Genomic DNA, 19,377 nt, shown 5'->3' with positions numbered 1-19,377 from the left:
TCGGTCTTTTGAGGGCTTTCCTCCCGTCAGCTGCGTCGTGCGCGCTGGATGCGCAAAGCCCTCTGGGGATTGTAGTTATCCTGATTGGAGCCGTTCCCCTCACGGCTTTGAAGATCACTGGTACAGGGCAAGGCAGGGAGTATGGCGACCGCGACAACAACCGTTCCCCTCACGGTAAGTTTCAGGTTTCAGCGTGCGTCCCCAGCCTACCAGACAAATACAAGAGTGACAGCATTTCCAGTCTGTTTCCGGCTTGAGGCACATAGCACCAGGCGCTCTCAGTCCCGTTGGTGCTGGTACCAGCAACTCCCACCCCACTGGAATTATGAGATCTGCAGAAACACCTCAGATGTTTTAACTTTCACCCGAATATTTCGCCTGCTTAAAGCATGTGTAAAATGCTGCCTCCGCTCACCTTGGCCAGTACAGCCTTCTTGCAGCACAAAGGGGGTATGCGCCGTGCAATCAAGGCGCCATGGGGCACCTGCATAAATAAACATCGCAGTTACAATCTTCTCTCACACTGCAGCCTTTCAATCACGGAAGCCTTTTTTCCTGTAATTTGGCCCGTCTCGCCTCAGTCTGTCCCCGAGGGCCTGTATGGATTCAAAGCGATGCATCGGTTTTTCTTGCTTGTCTTCCACAACAGTGTTACAGGCTCAGCTTCATTCCACCTGAAATGTGTCCCTCTTATGCAGGGGCGTAGGAGACACTAAAATTCTGGGGGGGACAGGGACAACCTTGTGCACTTTCCAGTGACCCTATACAAATCACCGCCCGTTAAACAAATACAATTGCATACTTTCGAAGTGAAATATTGAGAAAAGCAGGCATGTAATCACAGTTTGCATGTATGCTTTATTGTTATTTACATTTATATAATAATGAGACCAAATGTTTAAAAAAACATATATATGAATCTTACATCTTAATGCACAAAGCAAACAAAGGCCGCTGACTTAGGGCGGGGGCGTCGTGTTTGCAAGTGCATTATGGTTTGAAAAGTACCTGCTGCTGCATTCCTGGTCTCCAGCAATTTTCAGGCAACAATAAAAATGTGAAGATAACTTTGGTGATTAATGTTCTTTTTTTGAGAGAGATCGAAGGCTTGTCTAGTGAAAGTTTTAATTCAAAAGGTCAGTGAGTTACTGCTTTTGTCTGAGATATTCTTTTGGTATTTGAAGTTTATAAGTTAAAATCCTAACATTGAACAGTGAGCTATTAACCATCATCAAAGAGCTGCATAAAAACTTCAATGTATAGATTAGAATGTTATGATTTTTCCCCAGTCTTTCCCTATCCTAATGTTGGAAAATGGGTTCATTAGGATAGAAATCAATTCTGATTATTGAAGAGAACCCCCCAACCATGGTGTTATGTTTTACATTCTGAGTTTGTGTTTCCCTAGTGTTGCAAATCCGCCCTGGGCACTCCCCAACTTTTTGCTGACTGGTACTGGTGGTACCTGACTGACTGACCCTGGCCTCTGCCTAAACAGCCAATGCTATTCTGAAAGAGGCACTTACAAATACAGTGAAAACACCTACATACTCTAGGGTGCACTATGGGTTAGGGTACCCCTATGATTGGCATGACCTCTCCTATAAGGCCCTAGTACATAATAGGGCAGGGGGATTAGAACTACTTTTAAGTCCCTAGAATATAATAAGGCATGGCAGTTTAGAGGCCAGCAGCCCTTTCTGCGCTTGCATGTGTGCACTGCTGAAGCCCGAGGTCAGTTTAAAAGTAGCCTTATGTTATAGGGCTGCTTTTAAAATGCAAATTGTGCCCAAACTCGACTTTTGGGTTTGGGGAACTTACAAATTGATCAACTACAATGTTGGGGCAAAATTAAGTGGAAAAATGTTTTCCACTTAACTATGGCTGTATCATATTTGCCACATAATACATCATCTGCTGCATAATCTAACGATTTCCTCCAAAACAATTTTGTAGCCCAAACGGATCCCAAATTACTAAAAGAAATGTGACTTGTGTTTCTGTGAAGTTTAGGGCACTTTGCAAAGGTTAGTAAAGAAAACAATTCCTAAGAAAACAATTGGTCCCAGACACTCCTAATGACACTCAAATTAATACCTGTAGGAGAGTGTAGTATGCAATCAATTCATACAACCGAAAATGTATAATGTAAAGGCACATTCAACAGGGAAATCTCAAAGATAAGAGGCCAACCAAAGTCAATTAAATTGCAAACATCAATTTATTTCCCACTGAATCATATTCATAAAATGCAAACTTAGGGGCTGACTACGATGGCAGGCGGACTTCAGTACCACCGTCATCGAATCGGGGAATGGGACCGCTGGCCTTCAAGGTGGAGGCCCCACGATAGGCATTACAATGCGACTGCCACTACGGTGTGCGCAGTGCCTATCTTTTACATTGCAGCAGGTGCTGCTGGCTGCATCATCCGCCGCAAAGTAAAAATAAAAAAGGAACATGTTAAATATATCGGTGCCTGCCACATGGTGCAGTGATATGTTGTGGGGCATCATAGATGCCCCCCAGGGCCCATGTCTGGGGGCCAGGGGTAAAGGGGCCTGCTACGGGCCCCCAATGTCCCTTTCGCCAGCATTTCCATGGCAGGTGAACCGCCATTGATAAGCTGCTGGGTAAGGGACATCGTAATCCCTGCTGCGGTGCATGGTAGGCACCACCAGCATTGTAGGAACCACGAGCCCCTCCACCACACCGGCGGGATCAAGAAGCCCGTCGGGTGCGTGGTGGTTGGTCTTTCCGACCGCCAGGTAACCACCCGCCATTGTAATATGGCGGGCTGTGATGCAGTCACCAATGGCGGTGTGACCGCCACCGACGGGGTGACGTGGCGGTCCCACTGCCATTATAATCACCCCCTAAGTTTGGTGTGCATGCAAATCCTACATTGCCAACCCCTGGCAAGTTGCACTGCTAGTGCTGGAAAAAGGCCAATGGAGGTACCAATGGGTGAGGTGGACTGGCCTCAAGGGTCTTGTGACCTCAGTGACAGATTCACTGTCGATCTAGGATGTGCTTCTTCATATGCCTGCCCGTAAGACTGGAAGTGAACTGCAGTATGGATTGTGGTGGACAGGTCCACCTGCGGGTGCTAAGACACCTGGGCTTCTAAGGTCTATTGGGCCTTCTAAGGTGTAGCATCGGAATAAGCTCTGTCAGGAGTGTGGTATGGTGAACTGGTCATGAAGGTCTGAACATGGTTCTCCAGATCCAAATTCAGCAGCTCTGGCCAGAGTGCCACATGCTCTCCCACACTGAACACCATACTGCCCCACTGAGAGAAACTCGCACTGCCTTCAGCCCAACTCAATTGTGCTGCGACTAAATTCAAATTATGCACTAGACAACAGTAAAATGCTGCCTGAAAAAAAATGAATAACACCCTGGAAAAAGCAAACACTCATAGGGAATGCAAGAATAAGCAAAGCATGTGAACTGTAATCAGAAAAAAACATGGTTAACTTAACGGTTTTAAACTCATTATTCAGAAATCAGTAAGTGATTTTGCCTGAAAAGTTCAAGACATGGCTACAGGACCAGGAAGGGACCCCTTTCAATGTCCATTGCTTATATACTTTCAAAATGTATGCAGTTTGGTTTAAAAAAGACCACATCCCCAAACACAGAGCCGCATTTTATAAGCTAAAATAATTAAAAAGTTGAAAGCGATCATATTAAACTTTTCCACTCTACCCATCAACTAGGTATTGCAGTCCCTTTAGGAATGGCGCACTTACCCACCCTGGGAAAACAATGTTGTTCAAAGAAAGAAGATAAAAAGAAAGTAGCGCTTTCACTGGCAAACTCTGTAAAGTGGCGCTAATGTGTGTGGGTGTAAATAACAGTCTGGCCTGTCTGCTGTCCACTCTGTATTGCTTTATTTAGATATTTAACTATTTTTCTCTCCATTCCGAGGTTTTTCTTTTCAATAGAAAACGGTCAGAAAATTAGGACATTTACAGCCAAAGTGTTCAGCCTTTTTTGGATCCATTTCACAGGGGAACAAATAAAGAAAAGGAGAGGCAAGAGAGAGTACCTTAAAGCTGCCTCTTGAAATCAGCACGTAAGCAGGAGCGAGACAGAGACAGAAAGAGATGGAGGAACAAAGAGAGGAGGGCAGCCGCCAGAGGCAGATCAGGAGTAGTGGACACGGTCCTTGCCATGAAGGAAAAGAGACAGCGTTTATTTTTTCTCCGTTCTCTGCCCTTCCCAGAACGGCTGAGCCTTCCTGCAGCAGAACAAAAGGCAGAGGGCGGGTGGCCTCTTACTCCAGGCAGGTCAAGTGCAGGGCCATTAGGTAGCGCTTTAGCGTGCTAATGGCCCTGCAATAACAGAAGGGAGAGGGGAAATTACTTTGTCCCCTCGTCCCCCCCACCCATGTCCCCCGTGTCCCCCCCACTCCAAAATCTGGGGGGGATATATCCCCCGCGTCCCCCACACTTCCTACGCCCATGCTCTTATGAAAGGGAAAGCAGGATGATCAGACATGAACTCCCGATACGGATGAGGAGTATTTGAAGTCTACAAAACATAGTAGCATATAGCACCATCTAGTGGCAGTTTGGTAAAATACAAAAAATGTAAATCTGCCGAATGGTCATTAGGCTAACCAAGATACAAAACGCACTTTTAGTCAGTCAGTGCTTAATTTGAGCAGGTGTCTGCAGGTGGTACCCATCCACAATCTTCATATTGACCTACCGTTCTACAGGGCAGACACAAATAAGAATTGTAAACAATCTTTTGTTGTCACGAACAGTAGACGGGCTTCAATTGACTTTCCAGTAAGGACCATTTCAAAATGATAGAAAAAAGTTCTAGTCAGTGAGTAAAATGAGAGAATTCTTTTCCTACCTTGGCGCATATTTACAATGGAAGTGACAGAGCATGGCATTAGCCTTCTTGGCTTAACGCCGCTCTACACCGCTCCTGAAACGCAGGGCTGCACCATATTCACAACAATATGGTGGAGCCCTGCGTTTCCCCCTGCGCTGGCACTAGATTTAGATGACTAACGCCAGCGCAGGTACCCTTGCACTATGTGTCTCAGTTGCAGGGGAAGATTGTTTATGTGCAGGAAAGTGTCACAATCTTTAAATGGCATTTTGTAACTTCTCTGTCTGCTGCTTAATGCAACAAACATAGAAGTTGCAAAACGTAATTTATTTTTAATGATTGTGCACAACGCAGCACACATGGAAACAGCAAAAACGGTGAGAAGTTAAACATTTCTCCTCATTGAGCCTAGGTAAGACCAGGTCTTCCCTGATCTTAATTTTGGCACTGCCCCATATTTACAGCACCCTTGTAAATAGGGGGCAGCGTCAAAATCAATGGGTGTTACATTGGAACACCCACACAACACCCATTGCCCTCCCCTTTCACGCTAAGTATAGCATGAATGCGGGCCTTTTACACAAGGCAGCGTTAAGCCACACTAAGTGGCTTAATGCTGCCTTGTAAATAAGGCGAAGCCCCTATCGCCACCACAACATCCAAACAAGCATTAACATAGCCAATAGGTCTCACTTTTGGGATCTTATAAGTGTTTAGCCAGAACTATTGGCTTTGCCAATGTGTTTAAGCTATGTTGTAGAGCAGAGTGGGGAGAGGGTGATTTGTAAGGCAGGGGACAGCAACTGTAAGACTCTCTGAACAATGTGTGCACTGTGTGGAACAAAGCGCATAGCACAACACAGTACAAAAATGGGGCGCAGAGGGTGCCCTAAAAGTCCTGGAAGATCAAAACATGCACCATGCAACATAGAGGAGTTTAAAGAGAAAGGTCATCTTTGATTACCACATGAGCTGGTGGTTGCACTCCCAACAGGTGGCTATATGGGCCCTTATATGAGAGTGAACACTGTGAGGCATACTGTAAAAGTGTATAACCAGTGCACCATGGGAAGATTACCCACACGCACACACATTGTGGCCTGCTAACACCTTGCCATACTGTGCATACACCATGCCTTGAAGTACAACTGCAGGATGCATCCACTGCAATTTTTAATTTGAGCCAGTGGTTTCTGGTGTTCGGCACCAGCTGTTAATTGTCAACTCCAATACTTATGACAGTCTGCCACTTGGTGACGCTGTTTGACTAATTTAGAGATAAGCACAACAGTTGTTTATTAATTCAATATACATTCAAAATGACTAATACCTGCCCTAAGCCATTCTTATAGCTTTGGGGGTCTGGGATAGTCTAAATTGTCACACTTGTGGGAGTGTGATGGTTAGTAGTTGTGCTGGTACTTTCATTGGCAGCGCTGGCAGGGGCAATGGGTGGTAAACTTTGCAGTGGCCTCCTGACAATGGCCCTGACACATTGTTTTTACAAATTAAGCACTGGCCCACTGTGATATTCAACAAGCTGTGCCCTAATGTAAAACTGCACATTCTAAGCTCTACTGCACAACACACAAGCTGCTGCCCTCGGCTCTGCAGTAAAGCTGGAAACCTGTACCCTTCCCATAGCCAACAGAAATAGTGCCTAGCTGCCATGGCACAGTGTCTGGACACCCTCTGCAACTAAGGCATAAGAGGCAGTAAAATAGGAAAAGAAAAAAAGAAAAAAAAGAAAAGAACACGGGGAATAGAAAGGCAGGAAAGACAAGAAATCTTGAAAAATAAAAAGCACTTAAATTGTGCAGTGGTAACAAGACGCAACAGGAAAAATACGATAATAAATTAGGGTGGACTGCATGGTTACGGAGGGAGAATAGTTTACTTAAAAAATGGGTGATGTGCATTGTAACATGGGGCAAAGTGTGCAATTTGCGACAGGACACTCACTACACAAGTGGCACGTACACTATAAATCTGTTGGATACAAGGGCCACCATTCACTGATGTGCAGAGAAGTGCACTATCTGTCTGACGTGAGGGCGCCACTCACTGCAGGGCAGGAAACAGTCAAATGAGGGAGGAGGGCACATGGTGCACTTCAAAGACCTCTTTTCATACAGGGACAGAGATTTGCCCCCCCCCCCAGATAGAAAACGTGACTGTCAGTAATGAAAAACAAGCATTTCCAATGCAATATCTCTTGCTTTTGCAAGCATTTAAGCGATTGGCATTGTAAATTACAATGCCTTTGATTTATGTGTTTTAAACCCAACCCATATATAAAAGGCATTATTATTTTTAGTGCCAATATCTCAAACTCTTGCAAATGCGAGAGCACTTTAATGTTGGCCGCGCCTATTTATTTAGACGCTGCTCACAGTATTCAGGTTACAGTGAGCAGCGTCTAAACAAAGGGGCGCAGAGAATATTAAAGTGAAAGCGCTTATGGTGCACTTTCACACAAAGTAAAAATAAAATAATTAAGAAACGTTCTGCGTGGTCACTGAAGTGAAAGTGGCCTGCGCTATTAATTATTAAAATAAATAAGAGCAGCCGCTAATGTGGAAGCGGCTGCCTGTAAAATGAATAATTAAATAAGCGTGGCCGCTAAACTGAAAGCAGACCGCGCCGTAAATTAAATAAGTGAATATGTACGGCCGCTATAGTTAAAGCGGACCGCGTAGTAATTTAAATAAATAGAGTAGTAAGAGTGTGGCCTGTTGTGGGTGGAATAGGGGAAGAGCATTAAGGAAAATAGTGCTCACCAACTTATAAAGCAGAGCATGTAACAACACCAGTAAAAGGTCCAGTCCTTATGGGCGGTAACAAAAGGAGACAAAGCGGTACCAAGGAGGGACGAACAAGCCTCATAATGAATTGGAAGCCACCGTTTACGAAGGACAATGGAACAAGCTAATTCAAAATATGGGTGGAGAGTGGGCGGGGCTTCTAGTGCATACCCTAATACAGCATGCCTCGCAGAGCGAGCAGCGCATGCGCGCTGCTGCTAGGCTCGACCTAAAAAGAATGGTAGCGATCACACAAGTACACTCAGTTACACACTGGTTCTTCTCACCGACAGAAAATTTCATTGACAAACACGCACATTCATCTCACAGACAGGTGAGTTCATCTTTGCGAACAAGTAAGTACATCCTTACTGACACAACACAGACACTGTAGATTATTCATCACTGGCACACAAGCTCATCAGCAGAGACACTGTATGCAGTCATCACAGGTAATTCTTCATCACAGGCCAATCAGTTCATCCTCACAGACACACAAGTGCATCCTCACACACATGCACATGCAAGTGCTTCCTCACAGACACACAAGTTCATCCTCAGACATGCACGTTCATCCTCACAGACACAAAAGTTCATTCTCACAGACACGCATGTGCAAGTGCTTCCTCACAGACACACAAGTTCATCCTCACAAACACGCATGTGCATCCATAGAAACAGACGTACATCCTCACAGACACAGTAAGTAATCAATACAAGTGCACAAATTCATCCCTGTTGTCCTAGTACATAATCATCACATGCACACGTGTTTGCCACCACAGACATACAGTTTTGCTCTCATATATTCACCTTCTTAGACACACAAGTTCATCATCCGAGATCCCCAAAGTTTGCGTCTATGCACGCATGTTCATCCTTGCAGACGTTCCTTCACACGGTCACAGAGAAGCACACACAAGTTCACTGTAATTGGCCATCCAGCTCTGCTCGAGATGGATGCTTGTCCTCAACGCCCTGTATGTTATCCTCACAAGCAGGAGTTCACTCTCAGAAGTGCTCTACTTTACAGATGCTCACAAAAACCTTGCAGAAGTGGGCAAGCACAGTATCTGCCTATCTCCAATGTGAAAATACTGTACCGTAGCACTGCACAATCGTGTACTACCGTAACACAACCTCGGCACTGCAGTACACTGGGTACTGGTGTCCCTTGGGTTGTGGGGCAGACGGGGGCTCTGCCCCAATTCTGTTTGTCCTGGCCCCACCATCTCAGCTGCTGAATGTGTCAGAGGGCAACGCAAAATTATACAGATGCACCACCGTACCACAAACATGAACTTACCCGACTACCTTTCACTGCGCAGCCATGCTGTTTGGTTACAATGTGTAGCTCTGACGTTGTATGCATATGTGTGTACAGATATACACACAAATATATACAAAGTCACATTTAAACATTGCTGGTTGAATCCTGACTTTGTACGTATATGTGTATATCTCTTTACACAGATGCACAAATACACGCCCAAACGTACATATATATCCACTTTTTTATGTGGCTCAGTATGTGCACCCAGTAACATTCTCTTCTAGAGACGCTACTGTGCAAGCAATGCCATGCTCAAATGCCATTGCACAACCTGCTCACTACTGTGAGAGTGAACACCGTGAGCCGCACTGTAAAAGTGCATAACCAGTGCACTGTGGGCAGATCGCACACACTCACGTTGTGGCCTGCTTACACCTGTGGATACACCGTGCACTGCACTACAACTACGGGATGCACCCACAGTTACAGTCAACAACCTGTGCCCTACTGTAAAAACGGCACGTTCTCGGCTCAACTGCACAACAGGCAAGCTGCTGCCCTCGGCTCTGCAGTAAATGTGGAAACCTGTGCTCTTCCCATAGCCAACTCGAATGATGCCCAGCTGCCCTAACACAGTGACTGGACACTCTGAGCAACAAAGTTATGCCAAGAGAGCCTCGCCATGACTCCTGACAATAATGATGTCACCGCGCACCACGTGCAGCCGCCATCTTAAATTGGGGCAATATTTATTTAAATTTGTAACAGTAGGGGATTTTCTCTGGGCCTTGGCAGCACATAACTGGAGATCAATGCAAATAGTTGCGGGCATGATTCTCTTTGCGCGGCTGGGGTGGAAACAGGCACCCTCAGAAAACATCCTCTAACATTTGACCCTGCTCTCTGAATGCAAAGCAAATGTAACAAAAGAACATGATTTACAGCCCTGTTTACAGAAAGGACTGGAGTGACAGAAAACATCCAGGGCTCTGGTCAAATGCTCTTAGAGAAAGGGAAAAGTAGATCCTAAACAGATGCTACAATGAGTCAAGTGGAAGGGTACAGGTATGAGGGCACTACTCCATGGTATGAAAAGGAAGGACAAATAGGAAAGCTTGACACTAGCAAGCAAGGATTTTTAAAGGACACTGAAACCAACCAATGAAAAAGAGTAAGCCCAGAAAGAAGCATATAAGAATATACAAAAGTATATACATGAGGTCTCAAAAGCTCGACCTAAAAAGTGACGTTGTGGTGGTGAAAGGGGCTTGTAAATATGCTCACTAGTTTGTAGTAAAATCATCTTTATTTGTATGCATATCATAAACTAAATGTATGTTTCTCGTAAGTAATTTCTTACAAATGTCATTAGGTTATAGACCAGTCTTTACATGTCCCATTCACATTCGTGTTATGGGGACGATGTATATATGGGCACCTGTAAGATTATACCACAGATAGAATATTGTTACTGTTTAGGTACCTTCCATTGGCTCAAGTTTATGCATGACAGATGTATAGGTTAATCATTCCATAGATCTACATACAATTATACTTGCAGGGACTTATTTGCATTTCAGTAGTTATTCTGTGAACATTACCTGTTAGAGCTCTATTATACTGTGAAAGGTCCCAACACTGGTATCAGTTTTTATCCACAGAAAACACGTGCCAGAACTACTTAATAATCCCTTGCCCCCTCTTTCTAATTTAAGATGTTGCTGCGTCATGCAGTGGGTAGCTTTTCACTCTACTGATGCTGAGACATGGTAATGCAAGCTCCGGTACCAAATGTACATTTGCCATTTGCAGTCATGCCCGCCCTAGCAACAAATACATTTTTAAGATTATTAGTTGGAATCTGGTGCCTTCTCTGTGGCTCGTAGTAATGGTGAATGATCAAGGTAAGTGCCCTGTGTGTTCTTAATGTAGCATCAACCTTGCTAAAAGTGGTGCTAATTTGAGCCAGTGGTTTCCAGTGCTCGGTACCAGCACATAATTGTCAACACCAGCACTTATAACAGTCTGCCACATGGGGGCGTGGTTTGCCAAATTCAGAGATGAACACAACAACACTTGTTTAATGATTCAATATACATTATCATGACAAAAAAACGGTGCCCAAGTTATTGTTATAGCGTTGAGTGACCTGAAATATTCTGAATGGTCACATATGTAGTAGTTTTGTTGGCACTGTCATTGGCAGCACTGACAGGGGCAATGGGTGCTTCAAGCTGCATTGGACTCCTGGCGAGGGCCCTGGCACTTTTTTTTTTTACAAATTAAGCACTGACTAAAACTTCACAACTTTAGCCGGTGATTTCAAAATGATGGACATAATCCTTCCCTGCTGTGACTTTACATTAAGGATAACAATCACCATGATCAGGTGAGCGTGTTCCATGCAAATTTAATTCACACTCATTTTAGAGGGAGTTAGACTCCCTAAAATAACCTACCGTGAGAAATGAGGCTGAGATGGAGGTTTCCTTTTTATTTTAATGCCCTGCAGTCCAGGACTGGGCCTTGCATGGGAATGCAGAGTGCTTTAATATTCTTGCTCTCTGGTCTATCGCTGTAACTGTCCATTGGGAAAAACACGCACACATTGCTAAGTGTTGTAGCTTGTACCGTGTTCCACACACATACTTTCATTAGGCAAGATGTATATTTACCCTTCTTAGTCCCAGTCTACACATATTGCTTTCTACAGATATCTGTACACTGTAATTTAGGTACAGATTTTTTTTAATTCAATCCACTTCTAACTTTATATTTTACTTTTTATACTACTCCATTCCTAATGTGATCCGAAAGACTGCTAGAAATTGATTAAGAGCTATTCTAAAGGCCCCCTAATTTCAATGACATATGAGGCTCTTTCAGAGGAAAGGCAACTTTGGATAACTCTGACATACCACATATTTTAACCCTCATTATCTACGGTTTCACACAATAAATGTTATAGTTTATGCAGTTTTGCATAGCGAGAACCATTCCCTTGGGCGTTAGAGCCCTTTAGAGATGAGTACGATACAGGAAACGTTGAGACGATGAGAATCATACAGTGTTATACACTATCTAAAAACAATAAACAATCCATTATACCTTGGTATGGAAGACACACAGACAATAAATTATAAGAAAGGGAGGGCCAAAAATGCAATTCCATCAAAAGCATGTAAACATATAGATGAAGGTGTATTCTACTGGTGCTGTTTCAGGACAGATAAGGGCATATTTACAAGCCCCTATCGCCACGGGAACGTCACTTTTTTTGATGTTCCTGTGACGATAGGGGCTTCGCCTTCTTTACAAGGCAGCGTTAAGCCACTTAACGTGGTTTCTGCTGCCTTGTAAATAAGGCCCCCTTTCACGCTAAGCTTAGCGTGAAAGGGGAGGGCAATGGGTGTTGGGGTGGGCGTTCCAGCGCAACACCCATTGATTTTGACGCTGCCTCCTATTTACAAAGGCGGTTTATATAGGAGGCAGCGCCAGAATTAAGACTAGGGAAAACCTGGTCTTAACCTGGCGAAGCAAGGAGAAATGTCTAATTTCTCCTCGTTTTTGCTGTTTTCATGTGTGCTGCGTTGTGCAGCACACATGAAAACAGCAAAAGGCCAATGATTGTTTATGTACAGGAAGGTCCCCCTTCCTGCACATAAACAATAATTTTTTTTAAATGCCGTTTTGCAACTTCTCTGTGTCTAGAAGTTACAAAACTGCATTTAAAGTTTGTTTATGTGCAGGAAGGGAGACCTTCTTGTTCATAAACAATCTTTTCCTTGGACGCAGACACCCTTGCATTATGGTGCAAGGGTGCCTGCGTTGGCGCTATACTGCTAGGTGTAGTGCCAGCGCAGGGGGAAACGCATGGCTGCACCATAATTTTATAAATATGGTGTTGTTCTGCGTTGCTAAAGTGGCTGAGCGTGACGTTAAGCCAAGTAGGCAAATGACATGCTCCGCCTCTTCCCTTGTACATATTCCCCCTAGTGCCCCATTTTATCTCTGTATCAAGTAAGTGACTTGAAACCAAATTTTAAAGAAATGCCGAACGAACTGAAATGTGAATACAAAATCACCAATGCTTAGTTTGTGAGGAAAAAAGCAAAGAGGCCCAAGGGTTTACTCAGAAGCCCATGGCCTGCACTACCAAATATTGGGGTTACAGAATCCCAGGACTGCCTATTCTTGATTCCATTTCGTGCTTCTTTCATCCACTGCCCTACACTTCCTGCCCCTTTCCATTCCTATTTACTCCCTCCATCATCGTTTTTCTATCTCTCTTTTTTCCCCTTTTCTACCTTCCTCTTTCTTGTTCTGGGTCTAAAGTCTTATGATGAAAAATAAATCTAATTGATTTTGGATTCCTCTAGACAGTTTTAACCTCTAATTAACAGGATCCCTTTTGCCTTATTGAGCGGCTGGTACAAACAAGGAGGCTGTAGAGTTTTCCAAGCAGGTCATAAAGACAGAGTTTGGCATGCTGTATTAGGGTATGCACTAGAAGCCCCGCCCATTCTCCACCCATATTTTTAATTGGCTTGTTCCATTGTCCTTCATAAACAGTGGCTTCTGATTCATTATGGGGCTTGTTAGTCTCTCCTTGGTACCGCTTTGTCTCCTTTTGTTACCGCCCATAAGGACTGGACCTTTTACTGGTGCTGTTACATGCTCTGCTTTATAAGTTGGTGAGCACTATTTTCCTTAATGCTCTTCCCCTATTCCACCCACAACAGGCCACACGCTTACTACTCTATTTATTTAAATTACTAAGCGGTCTTGAAAAACAAAAAAGAAATCGCGCTGTCTTGCTGCGGCTTTTCTCCACAGTCATTTGTGTTTTCCTGGTCATGACCGCCAAACTTTTCAGGCAGTTTCCAACTTGAAAAATGTGTATCAGCAGAGCTGTACTAACACTAAATGGGGTGGGAAAATCAGGCGTTTGGCTGACAGGGCATATACCAGTGCCACCTAGATGAGTAGCTGCAGAATTTTCAAGTGTCCCTTCCTGCCCTTAATGTAATCACCCTTGCACAATGGCATAAGGGTGTCTGCCTTGGTGCTAGGCAGCCTGAAGTGCACAAGCGCATTGAGAGACCAGAAGTGTGCCATATCTCAGTACATACGGCACATTTCTGCTTTCTCCATTTCACACAATGCAGTTGCCTTGCTGCATTACATTACTCAAAAGATTAGTAAATCCAGGCCCAGGTGTTTAGTGGTTCAGGAAGTGTGTGAAAGTGGGAAAATGTCTTCCTATTTATACAGAATGTTGTAGGAAAGAAAAAATATTGCTGACATTTAACCTTTACCTAATATTTCACAGGTTGAATCTCTGGAACGCACACATCCCAGGGGTTGTTAGGGAAAACAAATAATAAGGGGCTTATTTACAAGCCCCTTGTGCCGCTGGTACGTCATTTATTCCCATATCAAAAGTGACGCACTGGTGGTGCAAGGGGCTTGTAAATAAGCCTGTAAGTCAGGAATGATGATTACCAGTCTGAACCCCTTAGGTACTTACACCTATCTCTGGAACGTTTGTCAATTTGGTTATGTGTCGTAAGTCTCAAAAGTGTAAAGGAATGCAACTTCTTTGATAATCGGGACCAAAGCTTCTGCCTGCTCTGTACCACTCACATTTGTTAAAATTGTGTTTGTATTGATCACAGGTTTGGAGATTTATGTTAATTGTCACCCATTTAGGGGCATATTTACAAGGAAATTACGGAGCTCGGAGCTGCGGCACATTTTGCAACGCCGCACTCCACCATTTCTAAAATGCAGGTCTTTACAACAATACGTCACACCCCTGTGTTTTCCCCCTGCGCTGGCGCTAATAATATCTGCCTAGCACAAATGCAGACAACCTTGCTCCATAGTGCAAGGGAGCCTGCGTTGCAGGGAATGATTGCTTATGTGCAGGAAGGTGTTCCTCCCTGCACATAAGCAATCGATACTGGCTATTTGTTACTTCTCCATGTGCTACCGAAGCACACATAGAAGTAACAAATCTCCATTATTTAATGATTGTTTATGTGCAGTAAGGGACACCTTTGTGCACCTTTCACGCAGATACCTGCATAAAAGGGTACCATATTTACAAAGCTGTGTTAAGCCACAAAAAGTGGCTTAACGTCACTTTGTAAATTTGGTGCAGGGCATTAAAACCACTGCAACATCAAAAAAAGTGATGTTCCGGTGGTGCAATTCCCTTTTAAATATGCCCCAAAGTTTTCCTTATGTTTATCACATATTGTGAAATAATCAGATGGCCACGGCTTGTCACTGCAGTTTCTGACTTTTTCCCTCTGTTTTCCACAGGCCCTTGGTATTTGTATATGGAAGCATGCTGACATCGGTGAGGAAAGCTTAGAGGAAAGTCGATAGAGAAAAATGACACCTGCGCATCTCTTGAAGGACTAAAACTGCAATTAGCCCGCCCACCTGTGCATAATGGCTTTAATGACCGCTTCTCAAGTGAAACAAGGTGACCAGCCAAGGGAAAGGCACGATTCCCTAATCCTAATACACTACAATTACACAGGCAAACTGACCCAAAGAGGGCCTGAGCCTAGCCACCTGGATGTTTCAAGCATAGCCTTTATGGTCATTTGTAGCCTGATCGTGCTAGAGAACTTAATGGTGCTGATAGCCATATGGAAAAATAACCGATTTCACAACCGCATGTACTTCTTCATTGGCAACCTGGCCCTCTGTGACTTGTTAGCTGGAATAGTTTACCAAGTGAACATCCTCATGTCAGGCAAAAAGACTTTAAGCATTTCAGTGACAGTCTGGTTTGTAAGGGAAGGCAGCATGTTTGTTGCCCTTGGTGCTTCGACCTTCAGCCTCTTGGCTATAGCCATCGAGAGACACTTGACCATGATTAAAATGAGACCTTATGATGCAAACAAGAAGTACAGGGTATTCCTTCTGATTGGAACCTGTTGGCTTATCTCCTTCTCATTGGGTGCCTTGCCAATCCTTGGCTGGAACTGTATGGGCAACCTGCCAGACTGCTCCACAATCCTCCCTTTGTATTCCAAGAAGTATGTTGCGTTTTGTATCAGCATTTTCATGGTCATCCTGTTGGCCATTGTGATGCTCTACGCCCGCATTTACATACTTGTGAAGTCCAGCAGCCGCAAAGTCACCAATCATAACAATTCGGAGCGGTCCATGGCTCTCCTTAGGACCGTTGTGATTGTAGTGGGGGTGTTCATTGCCTGCTGGTCGCCATTGTTCATTCTTCTGCTCATAGATGTCTCCTGTAAAGTGCGAGAGTGTGATATTTTGTTTTCTGCAAAATGGTTTATCGTCGTCGCCGTTCTTAACTCAGCCATGAACCCGATCATCTACACGCTAGCCAGCAAAGAAATGAGGCGGGCCTTCTTACGGCTGATGTGTGGCTGCTTCATGAAGACTGTTGTCAGTGGAACTTTGCAGATACAACCAACCCCAGAACACAGTCGAAGCAAGTCCAGTACCTGCAATTTTCCAAGGTCAAAAGAAGAATTGTCGCCCAGAGCTGTTCCTACATGTACTTTTGAAAAGAGTGAACCTTCAAGTCACAATGGAAAAATGTGAGAGTACTGGGCTAGTCTGCTGCTGTGTGGACTGAATATGAACTGAGGCAAATTTCCAATCATATTATCATAAAAGAACTGCAACTGAAGGGACAATGAACATGGGAAACAATAATTATTCAACTCTATTTATTGCATAAACTATTTAGTTGAAATGTTATGTGGAAATAGGTCTGTACTCAGGAAGGCTCTTTCTAGTACCACGTACCACTGTAGCATGCCTTTAATAAATAGTATAATGTTTGTCCCAAAGTGGAACAGTTGCTGACATACTTACATTCTTTAGATAGTTACATCCTTACTTTAATGGTCATACATTGCTCAATTGTGCACATCTGCCATGTTCAGATTATTCATAATTGTGGTTTCCAAATAAGCAGTGGGCAGAAGTATTTTGGTAACCTTTCCATGAGGATTAGCCATTCCAAATGAAAACCCCTAGAAAGTGGGCAGTGTGATTCCAAGCTCATGGGAAATGGGCATTCCACATGGTTGTTGGCAGATGTGTGGCTATGTTCAATTCACTCACACAATCAACATCAAGGTATCCCTCAGTAAGAAGAGACACTTTTTAGAAGGGGGTTGTTACGTGCCACACTTATACACCACTTCAAAAGGAGGTGGGAAAAAGGGAAAGAAATCATTTTTTATAAATAACCCTCACCCTCTCTAATAGTGACATGCTTCATCATTGGATTCACCCTGCCCCCTACAAGTCAGGATAGGCTCGAAAAATGTTCCAGGGAGCTCCCTTAATTTTAATATCTAGGGGTGAGACAATAAATAAAAAATTCTCATCCACTCCCTAGCTTCCCTTTATTAGCGGGGTGGATGGGAAATATTACAACTAAATATTAAGGGGATTTAGGATATTATGGTCCAATGACCCTTTAATTCACCAACATGTTTCAGCCCTACGTAACTGACTTGTTTAGGTCATGGGGTTTTGTCAGGGTGGGTTTGTTTTTCTAGTACTCCCTGGTGACGTTTAATATACGTGGAAGATTTTATGTGGCATGCATTCTAAGTCAGTTATGCTATGCACAGAGAGTTATACATGTCAATCCAAACTGAGCCCTCTCATTGGATAATTCTTACCCCTTAGGGGGCAGTGGGGGTTGGCCCTGTAGTCAAACAATTGCCAAGGGTCTTTAGCCTCTGCATCACCTGTCTGAACAGGTGATATAGGAGGGTAGGGACCCCGACAAATGTTACACAGGTATACCTTGATGTTGTTTGTGTGGTTTACTAGGAAGGGTATATCCTTTCATCCTTTAACACAATAAAGGGTCTCCCAATCCCCCATGTTCGGCAGGTATCCCATCCTCCCTTAACGCAGTTTTGAGATGTTCTCTTGCATCCATATGCAGATGCTGTATGGAGGCGTGTCCTACTGCATATGAAGTTCATGTTGCCTCTAATGGCACAAGTGAGAATTATACCTTTGGTTTCCCCTCTTTGTTACTGCCTCTCAGGCCTTCTATTTCACTTATATTAAGTTATGAAAGGGGGCATGCCTCTATTTATATACTGCTATCTAAACTGATTTGCAATATTAAAGGTAAATATAAAAGTACATTAAAATGAAGATTTTTTTGTTTGTTTTTTGTGTTTTTTTAAAATTTGTTTCAAAGTGTTTTTATTTTTATTTTTATGCAAAAACATTAGCTTTTCTGTTACAAGGTTAGCCAGTCGCAGTTTATACAACAGTGTCCTAAGACATTATGACACATTTGCTTGGTTAACCCCACAGAACGTTATTTACTGAAAACAAGAGAAAGGGTGACAGAAAAAGAAAGGGGTGAAAGGAGAACAAGGAGACAGGCTCTGAGAGTTACATATCCTTTTAATCGCTTGTTAATCTGACACATGACTAGCATACTTGTGAAGAAATTGGAAAACATGTTAACATGTTGAACTACAGGAGTGAAGATTCGTCAAATGCCATGCACCTACATTGCTAAGTATTTCCAATTAACCATACGCCAATACAGGGTGAAAATTGGTATCTCACTCTGCCTCACTTTGTGATCTGTAACATGGCGTGTAAACCTGCCTACATTAGCTTAAACACTTGCAAACACGTTTGTGCGCATAGCACAAAACTGAATATCTTCTTACTCTGCATTTGAAAATATGAGAACTTCGCCAGAGTGGGTTTATGATGTCGTCACAAAGTAAGAGTAGTCTGTGAAGGAAAGTTTTTATTGAGTAAGTCATAGGTGTATGGGTTCAACCGCGATTGTATGTTAGAGTGAATGAGTGACTTGTTAACCCTTTTAAACTATTTTCATTGTTTGAGCATTCTGAGGTGGCTACTGCCATTGCGCTGTTCTCTGTACTTTTTACGTCAGTCATGGCCTAGCGATTATTGCTAACATACGAGCAAAGGGAGAGTTTTTTCAGAGCTCTAATATGGGCGTCTGTTTAGGCCTGTTTGAGCCTTCGGAGTACACGAGGCCACTGCACAGTGCAGGAATAAACCCTGCGGAGGTCCCTAGGCAGGAGAAATATCGCCCCCCCAGTATATTATCTCATACGTTTTCAATTTTACCAAACAACAATTTTAATAAACCATTTTTATTACACAAAACAAAATACTCCTTTCGGGGGCCCTGGACAAGGGATCAAAATAATATTGATTTGATCTTGAAAGAAAATTACAATCAAGCTTTCCTAAATTATCTAAGAAGGCTTGATTGTAATTTTCTTTCAAGATCAAATCAATATTATTTTTATCCGTTGTAGCGGGGCCCCTAAAAGGAGTGAGGCCCATAGGTAGGAGCCTAATTGGTAATCCAGAACTGTCAGCCGGTTGTGTGCTTCTTCTCATTTTACAGATTTGCAATTG

At 43.4% G+C, this 19,377-nt stretch overlaps 1 protein-coding gene across 1 annotated transcript in view; it reads left to right on the top strand.

Moving 5' to 3' along the window:
- S1PR3 (sphingosine-1-phosphate receptor 3) overlaps positions 1-16,784 on the top strand; it is a 41,295-nt gene extending 24,511 nt beyond the window's left edge. The window contains exon 2 of the mRNA XM_085632816.1: positions 15,262-16,784. Coding sequence (XP_085488942.1) covers positions 15,394-16,527 — 1,134 coding nt within the window. The 5' untranslated portion in view covers positions 15,262-15,393 and the 3' untranslated portion in view covers positions 16,528-16,784. The remainder of the gene's footprint in view (positions 1-15,261) is intronic.
- The last annotated feature ends 2,593 nt before the right edge of the window (positions 16,785-19,377 follow it).

The sequence above is a fragment of the Triturus cristatus genome, chromosome 2_1, assembly GCF_964204655.1.
Source record: "Triturus cristatus chromosome 2_1, aTriCri1.1, whole genome shotgun sequence".
NCBI lineage: Eukaryota > Metazoa > Chordata > Amphibia > Caudata > Salamandridae > Triturus > Triturus cristatus.
Note: the sequence above shows the minus strand (reverse complement) of the source record. Positions and strands in the feature narration are given on the sequence as shown.